The sequence below is a fragment of the Nuphar pumila genome, chromosome 12, assembly GCF_984573655.1.
Source record: "Nuphar pumila chromosome 12, dmNupPumi1.hap1.1, whole genome shotgun sequence".
NCBI lineage: Eukaryota > Viridiplantae > Streptophyta > Magnoliopsida > Nymphaeales > Nymphaeaceae > Nuphar > Nuphar pumila.
The window spans coordinates 2415471-2430079 of record NC_143260.1 but is presented as its reverse complement, the minus strand read 5'-3'; the positions used below and the strand labels follow the sequence as shown (position 1 = coordinate 2430079).

Here is a 14609-nt window from a genome sequence, read left to right as displayed (position 1 = left end):
AACAACAACAACAACAACAACTACGCCTTCATCCCAAAACAATTGGGGTCAGCGAACCAAAAAAGAAATTCATTTTGGGTCTTCCACATGAATCCTTTTCCTCCAATCATTTCTATCCAACGCCATGTCCTCGGTGAGGTTCAAAGCATTCATATCCTTTCCTATCATCTCCATCCAAGTCTTCCTAGGCCTACCCCGACCTCTTTTAACTAATATATTTTCCCATTTCTCCAACCTTCTAACTGGAGCATCATTAGGCCTTCGCCGAATATGTCCAAACCACCGTAAACGATTCTCTCGCATCTTATTTTCAATGGGTGCAACACCTACCTTCTTACGTATCTCTTCGTTCCGAATCTTATCTTTTATTGTATTTCCACACATCCATCTAAGCATCCGCATCTCAGCTACACTCATTTTTTGAATATGATGTCTCTTGGCAGCCCAACATTCCGTACCATATAGTAAAGCGGGTCTAATAGTCGTCCTATAAAACTTTCCCTTCAACCGCAATGGCATTCTACGATCGCACAACACTCCAGTAGCACTTTTCCATTTCATCCACCCAACCTTTATCCTATGATTTACATCTCCATCAATTTCTCCATACTTTTGAATGATGGATCCCAAATATTTGAAATAATCATTCACCGGTATATCTTGCTCACCAAGCTTCACTACACTCCCATCACTACTTCGTTGCTTACTAAACCGACATTCCATATATTCAGTCTTACTCTTACTCAACTTAAAACCTCTAGCTTCCAATGTCTGTCTCCATAATTCTAACTTAGCATTAACCCCAGCTCTAGACTCATCAATCAAAACAATATCATCAGCAAACAACATACACCACGGTACATTTTCTTGAATTGATCTCGTAAGCTCATCCATCACTATCGCAAATAGGAAAGGGCTTAAAGCAGATCCTTGATGTAACCCAACCGTTATCGGAAAATTGGTTGTCACCCCTCCACAAGTGCGGACATTGGTTACTACTCCTTCATACATATCTTTAATTATACTAATGTACTTGAGAGAAACACCTTTCTTCATCATTGTCCACCAGAGAACGTCCCTAGGTACTCTATCGTATGCCTTCTCTAAATCAATAAAAACCATATGCAAATCTTTGTTCCTCTCTCTATATCTTTCAATAAGTTGTCTAAGAAGATGTATAGCTTCCATAGTTGATCTTCCAGGCATAAAACCAAATTGATTCTCCGATATCATGACAACCTTCCTCAACCTAGACTCAATCACCCTCTCCCAAAGTTTCATAATATGACTCATGAGTTTTATACCACGATAGTTTGTGCAATCTTGTATATCACCCTTATTCTTATATAGAGTCACAAAAGTACTCTTCCTCCACTCATTAGAAGTCTTATTTGTCCGCCAAATCTTGTTAAAAAGATTTGTCAACCATTCTAAACCTTTCTCACCCAAGCATTTCCAAGCCTCGATAGGTATACCATCTGGGCCAACTGCCTTTCGTGATTTCATTTTCTTTAAAGCCTCTGCAATTTCTTTCTTTTGAATCTTGCGCATGAAGTCACGATTCATCTCATGAAAAGGAATGGAGAAGTCTCCAAGATCCTGAGCATGACTTCCATTAAATAGCTTATCAAAATAATCTTTCTATCTCTCCTTAACCTCCTCATCTTTGATTAAAACCCTTTGCGTTTCATCTTTGATACATCTAACCATACCCAGATCTCTCGATTTCCTATCTCTCATCTTTGCAAGCCTATAAATATCCTTCTCGCCCTCTTTGGTATCCAACTTGTCATAAACCTCCTTATATACCTTAGCCCTCGCGTTTCGAACAACTTTTTTAGCTTCCTTCTTTGCTATCATATACTTCTCCAAATTCTCATTATCACGACTCTTACTTAGATTTCTATAACACTCTCTTTTAACCTTAATAGCTAATTTGACATCCTCGTTCCACCATGATGTATCCTTACCTAGTGGTGCACCGCCTTTAGACTCACCCAATACCTCCTTAGCTACTTTTCTCATACCACCCGCTATCTTATTCCACATTGATTCTGAATCCTCCTCGAGACACCAATCAACTTCCTTAACTACCTGCTCTACAAACATTCCTTGTTTAGCTCCTTTCAGTGCCCACCACTTAATTCTAGGATCTATCCTATGTCTATCCCTTTTGCGGCATTGTCTAATTCTAAGATCTAAAATTAAGACTCTATGTTGTGTAGCTACACTTTCTCCTGGTATAACCTTACAATCGATGCAACAACCCCTATCTCTCTTTCTAAGTAGGAAAAAATCTATCTGACTCGTATTAACCCCACTTTTAAATGTTACTAGGTGAGACTCCCTCTTCCTAAACCAAGTGTTTGCTAAGATCATATCATAGGACAAACAAAAATCTAAAATCCTTTCTCCACTTTCATTTCTTTCTCCTATACCATAGCCTCTATGGATATTCTCAAATCCATCCCTACTAATGCCTACATGTCCATTAAGGTCACCGCCGATGAAAAGCTTTTCTCCATAAGATGTCTCTTGTACTACTCCATCTAAATCTTTCCAAAATTGATGCTTAATGGAATCATCTAAACCTACTTGAGGTGCATAAATACTAATAATATTAATAATATCCGTACCTAATACTAATTTAATAAGTAAAATTCTATCACCCTTCCTACGGACCTCAACTACATTATCTATAAACTGACGACTCATAACAATCCCTACTCCATTCCTATTCCTATTTATTCCTGTATACCAAATCTTATATCCCCAAGGTTCTATCACTTTAGCTTTCTCACCTACCCATTTGGTCTCTTGAAGACATAAAATATCAATCTTTCTCCTACACATAACATCTACTAACTCTACCAACTTACCAGTTAAAGACCCTATGTTCCAAGTGGCTAACCTAATTTTATGGTCTTGGACTAACTTCTTTACCCCCACCCGTCCAACAAAGTGAGGGAACCCTTGCCTATTTGACACCACACCCGGGCGCCGGTGTGACGCGTCGCTTCTGGGCGACGACCTAGCAACCCTTGCACATTTATCACTGCCTCCGGGCCTAGAGAGTACAGCGCGTCGCTCAGTAGGGAACGCCCCAACGAAATTCTCATATTGGTTCATTTTCATAGAATATGACAAAGTTTTTATGCTGGCTGTCACAGGCCTACCGCAACCCTCCTCCTTTATCCGGGCTTGGGACCGGCAGTGTATAACTACACAGGCGGAGTTTATACTCATTTTTCTAAATATAAATAATTTAACAAAATATAAATTGTGTTATTTTCACCTTTCTTAATTCTATATGCATGTATACATTTCTGATTGTTATATATATATATTTTATAAAACTATTTTAACTTATGCCTTAATTAGGGTCAAGCCCACGAAATTTTATGTTGCCAAGAGAGCCGCTAAGTCTATGCTTACAAGGGCAGTTTCTTCATGTAAAAAATATAAAAAAAAACGCATGCCTTCATGGGCTATGGCTCTCTGGATAAGGGTAATCATGGGTTGTCATCTAACATGAGATGATCATGGTTCAAAACTCACAACAGTAGGTCTGCAAATGGATCAAATATGGTCGGATATCTGATCCTAGTTCAACATGTTTTTTTTGTTCATATATGGATCCTTTAAGTAAGATCCAAATGTACATTCAGATCAGTTCAATTGAATTACTTTCAGATCCAGATTAGCATTTTAAGTCGGATATATAATTGATCCGATTCAAAATATGATCTGATCATATTTTATTTTTACATGTAAATAGCTTGTTTTTTTTCAAAATTTGCCAGATCCAGTATTGTGGCATGTATTTTGGATTCGGATTCAACCTTATCTTTTCAAATCTGATTCATATCCAGATTCAGATTCGGATCTACTATTTATATTTTGCATTCAGATTCAGATATGGCAAGAACCAGTCTGAGTCCGACCCGTTTGCACCCCGACTGACGACGAGTGACGACTGATAGGAACTGGATCTGATAAGATCTCTCCCGTCGCTCTCCGTGGCCGGACTTGAGACCGAATCAGTCTATGCAGGATTCGGTTATTAATGTAAAATATGACCCGACCCGTTTACATCACCGTTCGGCGGTCGAATAAACACAAAGCAGAGGCCCTGTTGGTCTTTTCCTGAAAAGATCGGGCGATTCTTCGTGATTTTGTCGTCTTTTAAGGAGGCCTTACTCGAAGCTGCCCTTTGGGAGAGCTTTCCTTGAGGGAGAAGGCTGCCTTTGATTCCCCAGTGGAAATTCCGATTTTGCCCCTTCTAATCCGCGGCTTCGTGGTCTTCAACCCCCCAACTCCGACGCTCTTCTTCCTGGCGAAACCCTAGAAACGGTTTCCAGAATCTTCGATCTTCGCCTTCTCATTTTTTTCTAGTGTTTTTTGATGTATGATCATTCAGCTAGTTAGGCGAGGTAAGTGTTCTTCGGAAACTTGGATATTTTTTCTCACAAATTTTCCAATTTTTTTTTCGGATTTTTTGGACTATAATTAAACTAAGCGATCAGAACTGTCGTTTTTATTGATTTTTCTGGTTTTCCTGGCGATCTGTTTAGTTTCTTTTGCTATAGTGGGAGATATTTTATTAAATCGAGGTGACATTTTGTAGTGTCGTTCAGATCACTACCGTAACCTCTGCAAATTTCGTTTCCATTTCTCTGATTCTTAAAAGTATACTGTCGATAGATTTCTGATCCGTTTTTTACGTAGTTAGTGCAGTTCAGAGGCTTCTGTCGTGGCTTAACGATAAATTGGTAAAATTACAAGCCTCCTTATCGGCTTCTCATCCTAAAACCTTTTTCTCCACGTATTCCTTACCCGATTGTTTAAGAGAAAGACAAATTAAATTCGACATTTTCAAATTGATCTAGCAAAAAAGTGAAGCAACCTCATAGCAATTGTGTTTCACTTCTCTTTCGAGATTCAAGATCGAAATTAGTTAGCAATTATGGACGTTAAAACTACACCACTGAGCTAATATGCATCTATTATGTATGTACCATTTTGAATTTAGAAATTTATCTACACATGAACCCTGCAGGTTTTAGAGTTAAATTCTTTCGTTTTATGAACTTTGAATTTCGTTTTCTGGTTACATTTAACAAAGAAGAAGTAATTATTTGCAAATTTGCTTTTAGTGGGCCATCGGATGATCCGAGTGTTTTCGGTCTGATTTTTTCAGATTTCAGTATTGTTATCATGAAGTTATATTGAAAAGAGGGGTCTTTGAGAGAATTTCTTCGAGGCAAAATATGTCGAGGTTCCAGGTTGATGGTAAAGTGGTGGAGAGAGTGGACTTGTTGAAGTGGAGGAACTGGGTGTGGCGCTTGGATGTGTGGCCATTTGCTGTTCTATATTCTCTTTGGGTGTTTACCCTCTTGCCTAGCCTGGACCTTACCGATGCAGCTATAGTTCTTGGTGGGATGGCCGTTGTTCATATTCTAGCGTTTTTGTTCACTGCTTGGTCAGTTGATTTCAGATGCTTCGTTCAGTCTAGTAAGGTATGATGATCAATGCCATCTAAGCTTCTGATTAAGAACCCCATCATTGTGTATGAACCAGTCATGGAACCTTAACTGGTTGATCTGAATGTCATGATCCTTCATTCTATTGATCATCCCTTGTATATTTTATAGTATCTCATGTATCATCTTTCACATTTAAATAATATTATTTAGATAAGAATTTTATCTTTTGATTTGTCTTTAGCGTTTATTTATATTTGGTTGTTAGGTTGGTAATTCTATGAGCAAGTCTAGGATGGCATTTTATGGAATTTAATGGACTGTGGTTTTCTGCTTTACCTAAGCTTTGTGCATGTCATAAAGGTCCTTTGTCATGTAAAGATGATTTCAAGATCATCAAACTAGAAGTTTCCTGATCCTTCCTTTTTGAGCTGCTCCAAATTCATGATTAGAAGTCGACACACATTCACCACTTGCTTTGATGTGGTGTATGTTGTTAGTAGTTTAAATTTATTTCATATGGCTGTTAAAGTTTTAGTAGTCTTTTTTGAAGTGGGGTTAGGGCATAAGGTTCAATGGTCCGTTGAAGCATGGAATGCACATTCTTCAATTCATCGCTACTTTCATTTTTTTCCTTTCTTTCTTTATTTTTGTTGGAGGGGTCAAATGAGATAGCTGGATGGTTGGGTCGCACTATCAGATCTGGGGGATCTCGGGTTCGAATTCCACAGGGTTTTCCCCTAGCATGGCTACCTTTTTTTTTGTTGGGTTGTATGGTCGTGTATAACTTATTGGTATCTTTATTTTTCTTTGTCTTTTTGATAAGCTATGATCTTTTGTGCAGGCTAAGGGTATTCATGATGCGGATGCTTGCAAAGTTACTCCTTCAAAATTTTCTGGTTTAAAAGAAATCGTGCCACTTTATCATCGTAAAATTGTAGGTGCCGTCCATCCTTTTTCTTGGTGTTATTTTTATTTTTTTAATAGCTGTATAAAATTCCTGGATAGACCATGTTCTTTGTTTTCTTCGACTGTCTCATGGATTTTTTATATGATTCTGTTTGAATGATTGAATTCTCAACTGTCAGTTTGTAACACTCTTAGCTAGTTTTATTTGGCTTATCCTGTCCAAGGAAAAATGACTCGGTGGTGATCATTGGATTGTTAAGGTGCCTTTCTCAAAATCTTCCCCCTGTGAGATCAGATAACATATGTCCAGGGCTTGATATGACTCCTAAACATGGATTATGTCATAAACAACATTATGTTCTACAGTTACCTAAACGTGAATTTTATTTATAAAATTCCATTTTCAAATTGGATTTCTGTAGACCATAAAGTGAGGCAGACATATCTCATCAAGCCGAAGATGAAAATAAGCACACTGGAAAGGCCAGGAGGTTGGGCACCCAGCTTAAATCATCAGAAAATCATGGTTCATGGTCCAAATTCCTTAGTGGAAATGTATATAACCTTATCTACTTTAAGCGATCAGAAAGTAAGTTCCATTCTCTCAAGGCATATGTATTAATAATATAATATAAAGAATTTGATCTGGTGTGCAGATGGTTAGACATAAATGATGGTTTTCAGCCTTAGGCTTTCTACGGGTGAAACATCTGAAACTAGATTTTTATTTGGTTATTGTTTTCTTAATTTTTCTAGTCAATGATATTTTGGTCATTTTCACATGGGCTTTATCTTGGTTCCTAAAATGGAATCCAAAGTACAACTTGTTAAGATATGCATATATATTTGTACATATATGATATAAATATATCATACATATATGTGTGTATTTATTGCTATGTCACATGGGTGCGGAACAATTTTAAAAATTTTGGACACGGGAACACGATAATATATATATAACAATAATAAGACTCGGTCAAAGTTGTGCCCATTAGGGAACACAGTGTTAGAAAATAATATATACGTATATATTTGTAATCTTTTTTCTTTTTCTTTATTTTTTACTTTTTACTTTATTTTTTTTGTTTCTTTTTACTTTGTATTTTCTGTGAGTTAATCACAGACTGTGCAGTTGCACAGACTGCTAATGACAGACTGTGCAACTGCACGGTCTGCTAAAGTATTAGAGACGTTAGTCTGCTAATGACAGACTCTGCTGTTGCACAGTCTGCTAATGACAGACTGTGCAGCTGCACAGTCTGCTAAAGAATTAGAGACGTGGCTATATATATATAATATAATATAAAAAGATCAAGTTTTTTTGTTTTTATACGTCTTTTGCCCTAAAATGGACAAAAATAGACTCGGTCAAAGTTGACTGAGTCCAAAATTTGGACGGACTCGGCCCTGGTGTGTTGACCGAGTTCGACACTTGGTTAACCGTGTCCGCCCCGTCTCCGAAGCCGCACCCATGTCGGGGCGTGTCGATGCAGGTGCGTTGACCTTATAGCCGAGTTCGTGTGACTTAGATTCATTATAATAGACAAATACCCATTAGGGTTATTCTCATCCTTTTACAAGTCATGTAATAGGTTGTGCTCATTACGGGCACAACAGTAGTCTTTTTATTTTTTGTTTTTCCTTTGTTGGGATTTTATTTTTATTTAAGGGCATTAGTGTAAAGTGTCCATAGAGTCGTTGGGACCTCCCCGGCTCTATTTCTGGCATTTGGGGAGCATTCCAATGGCTCTATGCTCCCTTGTTGTGTATAAATGGGGGTATTCCCCTTGTAAATCTAATGCTTTCTCAAGCATTTTGCAATACAAATTCCTATATTTTTTAAGTGTGCATTTGGCCCTTGTGTGGCATATGTGCATGTGATTGAGGGTTGACCCATAAGTGGTCTTGGTGCTATTTGATATATTGTAAACCCATAAGAGGCATTATCTTGCATTCTATTTTCCATTTCATTATATGGTATCAGCGCCATTAGTTGAAGAACTTGTTTGTGTGGACGTAAGAGCATGGATCGTGTGATCACAAGCTCATGGTGTCCAAAGATTACTCTACTTCCACTCTACCTCCTCTCTTTCTATTTTTTCTTTTTCTCTCTCTCTTTTCTCTGTACTCTTTATTTGTAAAAATGGATGATGAAAGAGTTGTCATCTCCATTCCCGTGATACTCAACGATATAAACTATGTGATGTGGGCATGCATAGTTAAAAACAAAATATGAGAAAATGATCTATGAGGTTTGGTTGATGGTACCGAAAGAAAACCAAAGCTCATGCTTGCTAAGCTTGAAAATGGCAAAGAAGTAGCACTCCAAGGAGAAGAGATATCTAAAGCCGTCTCCGAATATGAGAAAAAATGGAAGGAATGAAGGATAAGTCACTCCAAGATTATTGAATAGCTCATCAATAGTGTTGACATCAAGAAGTGTTCAAGTTTGGCAGAATTTGATTTTGCTAGCGATGCATGAAAGTATCTCAAAGATATGTATTGTCTAAAAGACATTGCTTATGTATGCAATGTGCAAAATAAAGTTATAACTATGACGTAAGGAGAAATGAGTATTAGAGAATATTATAATACTCTTTCTCTTTTTTGCTCTTAAGACGTAGAACTCCGGAAAAACAAATCAAAAGTGAACATTTATACCAATTTGTTAATGGGCTTAAACCCAAATTTTAAGGGACCAAATCGACCCTCCTTCATGGATGAGGTGTACCTACCATAGTTAAACTCTTGAAGAATTAACTATGTAGGAAAATAGATTGAAGAAACCTCCCTCTACTAAGGGCGAAGAGTCGGTTATTGCTATGTCAAAGCCCATAAACTATGTCACATAGGTGCGGGTGCGGATGCGGGTACGGGTGTGGATGCAGCACTTTAAAAAATTTGGGTGCGGGGGTTGGATATATATATATTTATATATATATATATATAATTTTTAATAGCTTTAAGTTAACACTATGTATATATGTGTGCATTTATGTATTTATATATACAATATAGATAAAAATGGACTTGATTAGGGTTAACTGAATCTACTTTTGGATAGAAATGGACCTTAGTGTGGTTGACTTCACCTAACATAAAGGAAGTTGTGTCCAAGTGTCGCAACCGCTTGGGTGCGACGCCCTGTTAGAAGAGTCCGTGTGATATAGCTCATAAACCACACAAGGGCCTACAAGCTCCCTCACTTTGGGAGAAACAATGATTATGGAAGAAGCTCCAATGAGTATGCGATAAACTCCAATGATTATGGAAGAAGCTCAAATAATCATGGAAGAAAAGACTATGAATACAAGAAGAGTGGCAAATTGATATGCTGTTTTTGTTATGAGCCGGGTCACATCAAACATTTTTTCTCAAAAAGGAGGAGAGAAGATCAAAGAGATGAAAAGAAGGTGGCTTCTGTGGGACCATCTTTTGAAAGAAATGGTGAAAGCGTGGGCTCAACGTCTCTAGTGCAACTCATGAAAGCACTACAACCAATGTTCAAAAATCAAGCCTCTTCTTTCTCCGGTGCGGCCATATCAACATGCATTGATCCCGGTAAGACAAGACTCCAAGTCCTTTCACAAGTCATGTGATAGGTTGTGCCCATTAGGATAGTCCTTTTATTTTTTATTTTTCCTTTGTTGGGATTTTATTTTTCTTTAAGGGCATTAGTGTAAAGTGTCCATAGAGTCATTGGGACCTCCCCAACGGCTCTATTTCTAGCTGTTGGGGAGGATCCCAATGGCTCTATGGCCCCTTGTTGTGTATAAATGGGGGTATTCCCCTTCTTCTAAATCCAATGCTTTCTCAAGCATTTTGTAATACAAATTCCTATATTTTTTATGTGTGCTCTTAGCCCTTGTGTGGCCTATCTGATTGAGTGTTGACCCATAAGTGGTCTTGGTGATATTTGATATAGTATTCTTGTAAGCACATAAGAGACATTATCTTGCATTCTATTTCCCATTTCATTACATAACTTTTGCTGTTTTTGTGATGTAAGTGTTGTCTAATGTATGTGTTAGTTTTAACTTACAAAGATGCAAGTTCTCTTTCTCTTTAGAACTATGTATATTAATGTAAAGGCTTCGGTCTGGTATGCAAATGGGTAGACATAACTCAGGTTTTCAGCCTCAAGGCTTTCTGCAGTTTATTATAGTCTTTGGCATTTTTATTTGCCTTGTGACTCATTGTGAAAAGAGAAGTGTTCTTGTGGGTGAAAACCCTCGCAAATGATTGATCTTGGACATGCATAAGCATGGTTGTATGTGTTATGCTTGTGCCTCGTGCGTGTATCATGCTGTTCTGTAGAACGTTGCCTTTCTTTTTGTCCTTCTGTTTATTTTCTAGTCTAGCATCTGCAATTTTTTTCCATGGTGTTTACTTCGACATTGTTTTCCTGAAACTTTATTCTTTGTTATGTTCTCTGGATAATGTATTTTTGAATTATGAGCAGTTCAACTAAGCCTGCTGTTTTAGCTTTATAGTCATTTGTTATAATACCTGTTAAATTTTGTTGCTATTTATTTGTTGGGGCCTTCAATTATACTGTTCTTAATATTGATTTTGGATTACTTTAATCTTTTCCTGGTTGAATGGGTTCACAAATAAGCAAACGGCAGGGTCTTCACCATCCCAGACGGTTGATTCAGAGGAAATATACTTTGATTTTAGAAAGCAAAGGTTCATTTTTTCAGATGGGATGCGGACATTTTGCAAGCTTCCTTATCCATCAAAAGAAGCATTTGGTTTTTATCTTAGAAGCACTGGCCATGGCTCAGAAGCAAAAGTTGCTGCCGCCACTGAGAAATGGGGTCGGAATGTGTAAGCTATTACTTTTTGCTGCTGCTCTTTCTGATGAACGGTATTTGTGTGTGCATGTCCAGTGCCTTGCTGCTAGTTATGTGGGGTGTTCAAAGTTCATCATCCTATGTTTGTCGCAATACGGATAATTTTCCATATTCATTTTATTCTTCCTTTTTAATGGCAAGCATGGTTTTAGGTTCAAGAGTTCCTAGAGGTGGAGCTGTGTCAAATAATTCTGGGGTATAACACTTATTGCTGCTTAGTGGAATATCATGATATTTACATCTATAAATAGTCGAACACCAAACTAATACCGGTATGTGACCTGCTGAATACTATGGATTGTACAGTGGCATGTATCTGGCCCAAAATACATATAGGTTGTCATGTAGATGCGGGTGTGAAGGGTGCAACACTGCAATTTCAAAAAACTTAAGTGCAGGGGTGCGTATTGAACCACCATAACTTATGATGGTGCACTACATATAATCTAATCTCAGAACAATGAAATAGGGGTGATGAAAGAGAAGATGCAATGATAAGCGAAAGATGCAGAGTATACACACGGAAGACTTTCTGTACACAAGCCAAAAGAATCTAGACGGAAATACCATGAAAAACTAACCATTGGGTCATGCTTAGCATAATCTATTTACTATTCTCATGCATTAAACTTGACTCCAAGTTGATGTTTTGGGTCATTTTAAACGACCCTCATCTTCTTTTGGGTCATTTTAAACGACCCTCATCTTCTTGAATTGTGAGCTTCAAAATTGAATTCATTTATGTATCGAAGAAAATTAAATCTACCATGTTAAACACATGTATACGATTAGATCCAAACAAGTGTATCGTGGTTCGGAACCACAACAGATTTTCTCACATATATATGTATATATATATATATATATATATATATATATTGGAAACCTACAAAATGTGCACGGTTCTAAATGAAACATTCTAATGGATTTCTGTTTTTTTTTTTTTCGAAATTCTGTTCCCATAGATTCAGCATGATTGATTTACTGGAAATGGACACTTGGATCATGCATTTTGGATGAAAAAATGGCATTTGGAGCATCAAAACTTTATGAAAATTGTAAGCCATTCATTTTTGAAACCTTATAAAAACCTATCCATGCATCGAAATCAAATGCTCCAAGAAGCGATTCCTATAAAAACAACATATAGATCACATTTGTACGATCGGAATTTTTAAAATGCTTCAGAAATCCAATAGCATGTTTCATTTAGCACCGTTCCCATTTTGTAGGTTTCCATTTCCCTATATATAGGGAAATGTTTGCTACCCTCCTGGGTTCCAAATCCCCTGGTGGAAAACTCTAATTTTTTCTAAATTTTTACTTTTTTTTACACATCTAACCCTCTAAATGTGATCTACATGCTTGGTTTAGTAGAAACCGGCAATTAAATCATGTTTTTCCAATGTGTATTCAGATTGTTTGGGGGTTGAAAAATCTACAACCTACAATAAACTTCCAACCCTCAAAAGGTCATTTTTTTACTTGAAAAAAGTATACCCAATGGGAAGAAGTTGCCAAAAATAGATTACCAAGAGCAATAGGTAAAAGAGTTTTCCACCCAAGATTTAAGCAGAAAAAACATTGAAACAAAATTCTCAACATAAACTTTAAGATGAACCTTTTCATTTCTCTGAGGAGTTGAATGGTCCTCCAACTTTCTCTTTCCAATATTTGCTTTGCCATGCTTATCACCTGATGCTAGAGCGTCTCAATCACCTCCTTCAGATTCCTTGTCCTCCAACTTTCTCTTTCCAATAGCTGCTTTGCCATGCTTATCATCTAATGCCAGAGCATCTCGATCACCTCCTTCAGATTCCTAGCCTTTCCTTACACTCTTTATTTATTTCCTTGTACACATGCCTTTCACTAGCACCACTGAAATTATCATTTTGAGCATGCAACTTTTCATGCCTCAAGCTTCGATCCTTACTGCTGAAATGATTTTAACCATGCTGAACACATCTATGGGGTCTGATTTGGTCAAAACGACGTCCTCTTATGAGTTTCAACTAAGGCCCTATTTGGATGACAAGGGCAAAACTTTGGTTTGCCAAAAAACCATGGTTTTCAGGCTGTTTCGGTGACCAAAAACGTGGTTCCAAAAACGGAAAAAAAAAATCAAGGCCGGCCATTTCCTGGTCGATGGTTGGCCGGAAAATGGCCGGCTAGCCTAAAAATTTCAATAGAAAAGGTTAAAAAACAAAATAAAATAGTGTCAACCAGCCGAAAAATGGCCAGGAATGGCTGGGTCTGGCCATTTTTCGGCCAGTAGCTGGTAGGGATGGCAGTGGATTGGGGAAGATGCGGGGGACAAAGTCTCCATCCCCGCCCCATCTCAAAATTCTGCCCTCCATCTCCGCCTTCATCACGGGTTTTGATTTAAACCTTCATCCCCAGTCCAAACGGGGCGAGGTGGAGCCCCTTTTCTCCCCAGTCTACTATCATCTCTAAAGAAGGATGTTGAACAGAGGAAGGAGAGCTTACTGAAGAAGCGGTGACCCAGAGAAAGAGAGGGTTGTTTTAGCTTTAGGGTTAGAAATTAGGAATATATTATAAGGGAGTTATATGAAAATTTATTAAATCATTAAAGGTATTTTAGTTATTTCACTAATGGGGATCAGGGACGGGGCGGGAGAAAGCGTAAGTCCATCCCCGCACGAGTTTTGATTTTAACCTCCATCCCCGTTTCATGTCCTCCATCCCCGGTCCAAACGGGGCGAGGTGGGGCGGGGCCCCATTTTTTCTCTGATCCACTGCCATCCCTAGTAGCTCGCGGGAAAATGACCGGACACTAAAATAACTAAAGAAATATATAAAAAATGAGGCACGACCGGCTCATTTTTCGGCCAGCCACTGGTCTGGAAATGGTCGGTTAGCTATGAAAGAATAAAAACGTAAAAAAAAATTAGTGTTTTCTGGCCAATCACTGACCGGAAAATGACCGGCCACTAGGACATTAGTGGGGGAGGCATCCCATGGTAGAGGGAAAAGAGAGGCAAAAAGGGGTGGGAATAGCCCCCCCCCGATAAACTAAGGCAAAACTGGGTTGAAAAACCAAGGTTTGCCCAAACCTAGTTTTGGGTGTCATCCAAACAGTACCTAATGAGTTTATAACCCACAAGGGTAGCCAACATTTTTCATGTGTATATATGTATATATATTAACATCGACATGGGTGTGAAAGTATCTTCAACAAGATACTAAGGTCAAGACCTTAATATTCTTGATAACAAATATGTGCACACATGCACAATAAGAACACTTAGAACACTTGCGCATAAAATCACAAACTCTCACAAATGCACCAAATACATAAGAATAAATATACAAACTTTATTAGAGGCTTGGGCTTTGA

At 37.9% G+C, this 14609-nt stretch overlaps 1 protein-coding gene across 1 annotated transcript in view; it reads left to right on the top strand.

Annotated features, from left to right (window-relative positions):
* The first annotated feature begins 4213 nt into the window (after positions 1-4213).
* The window catches only part of LOC149819633 (putative manganese-transporting ATPase PDR2), a 53896-nt gene continuing 43500 nt past the window's right edge, over positions 4214-14609 (top strand). The window contains exons 1-4 of the mRNA XM_089983623.1: positions 4214-4433; positions 5201-5519; positions 6328-6420; positions 11014-11225. Coding sequence (XP_089839749.1) covers positions 5271-5519; positions 6328-6420; positions 11014-11225 — 554 coding nt within the window. The 5' untranslated portion in view covers positions 4214-4433; positions 5201-5270. The remainder of the gene's footprint in view (positions 4434-5200; positions 5520-6327; positions 6421-11013; positions 11226-14609) is intronic.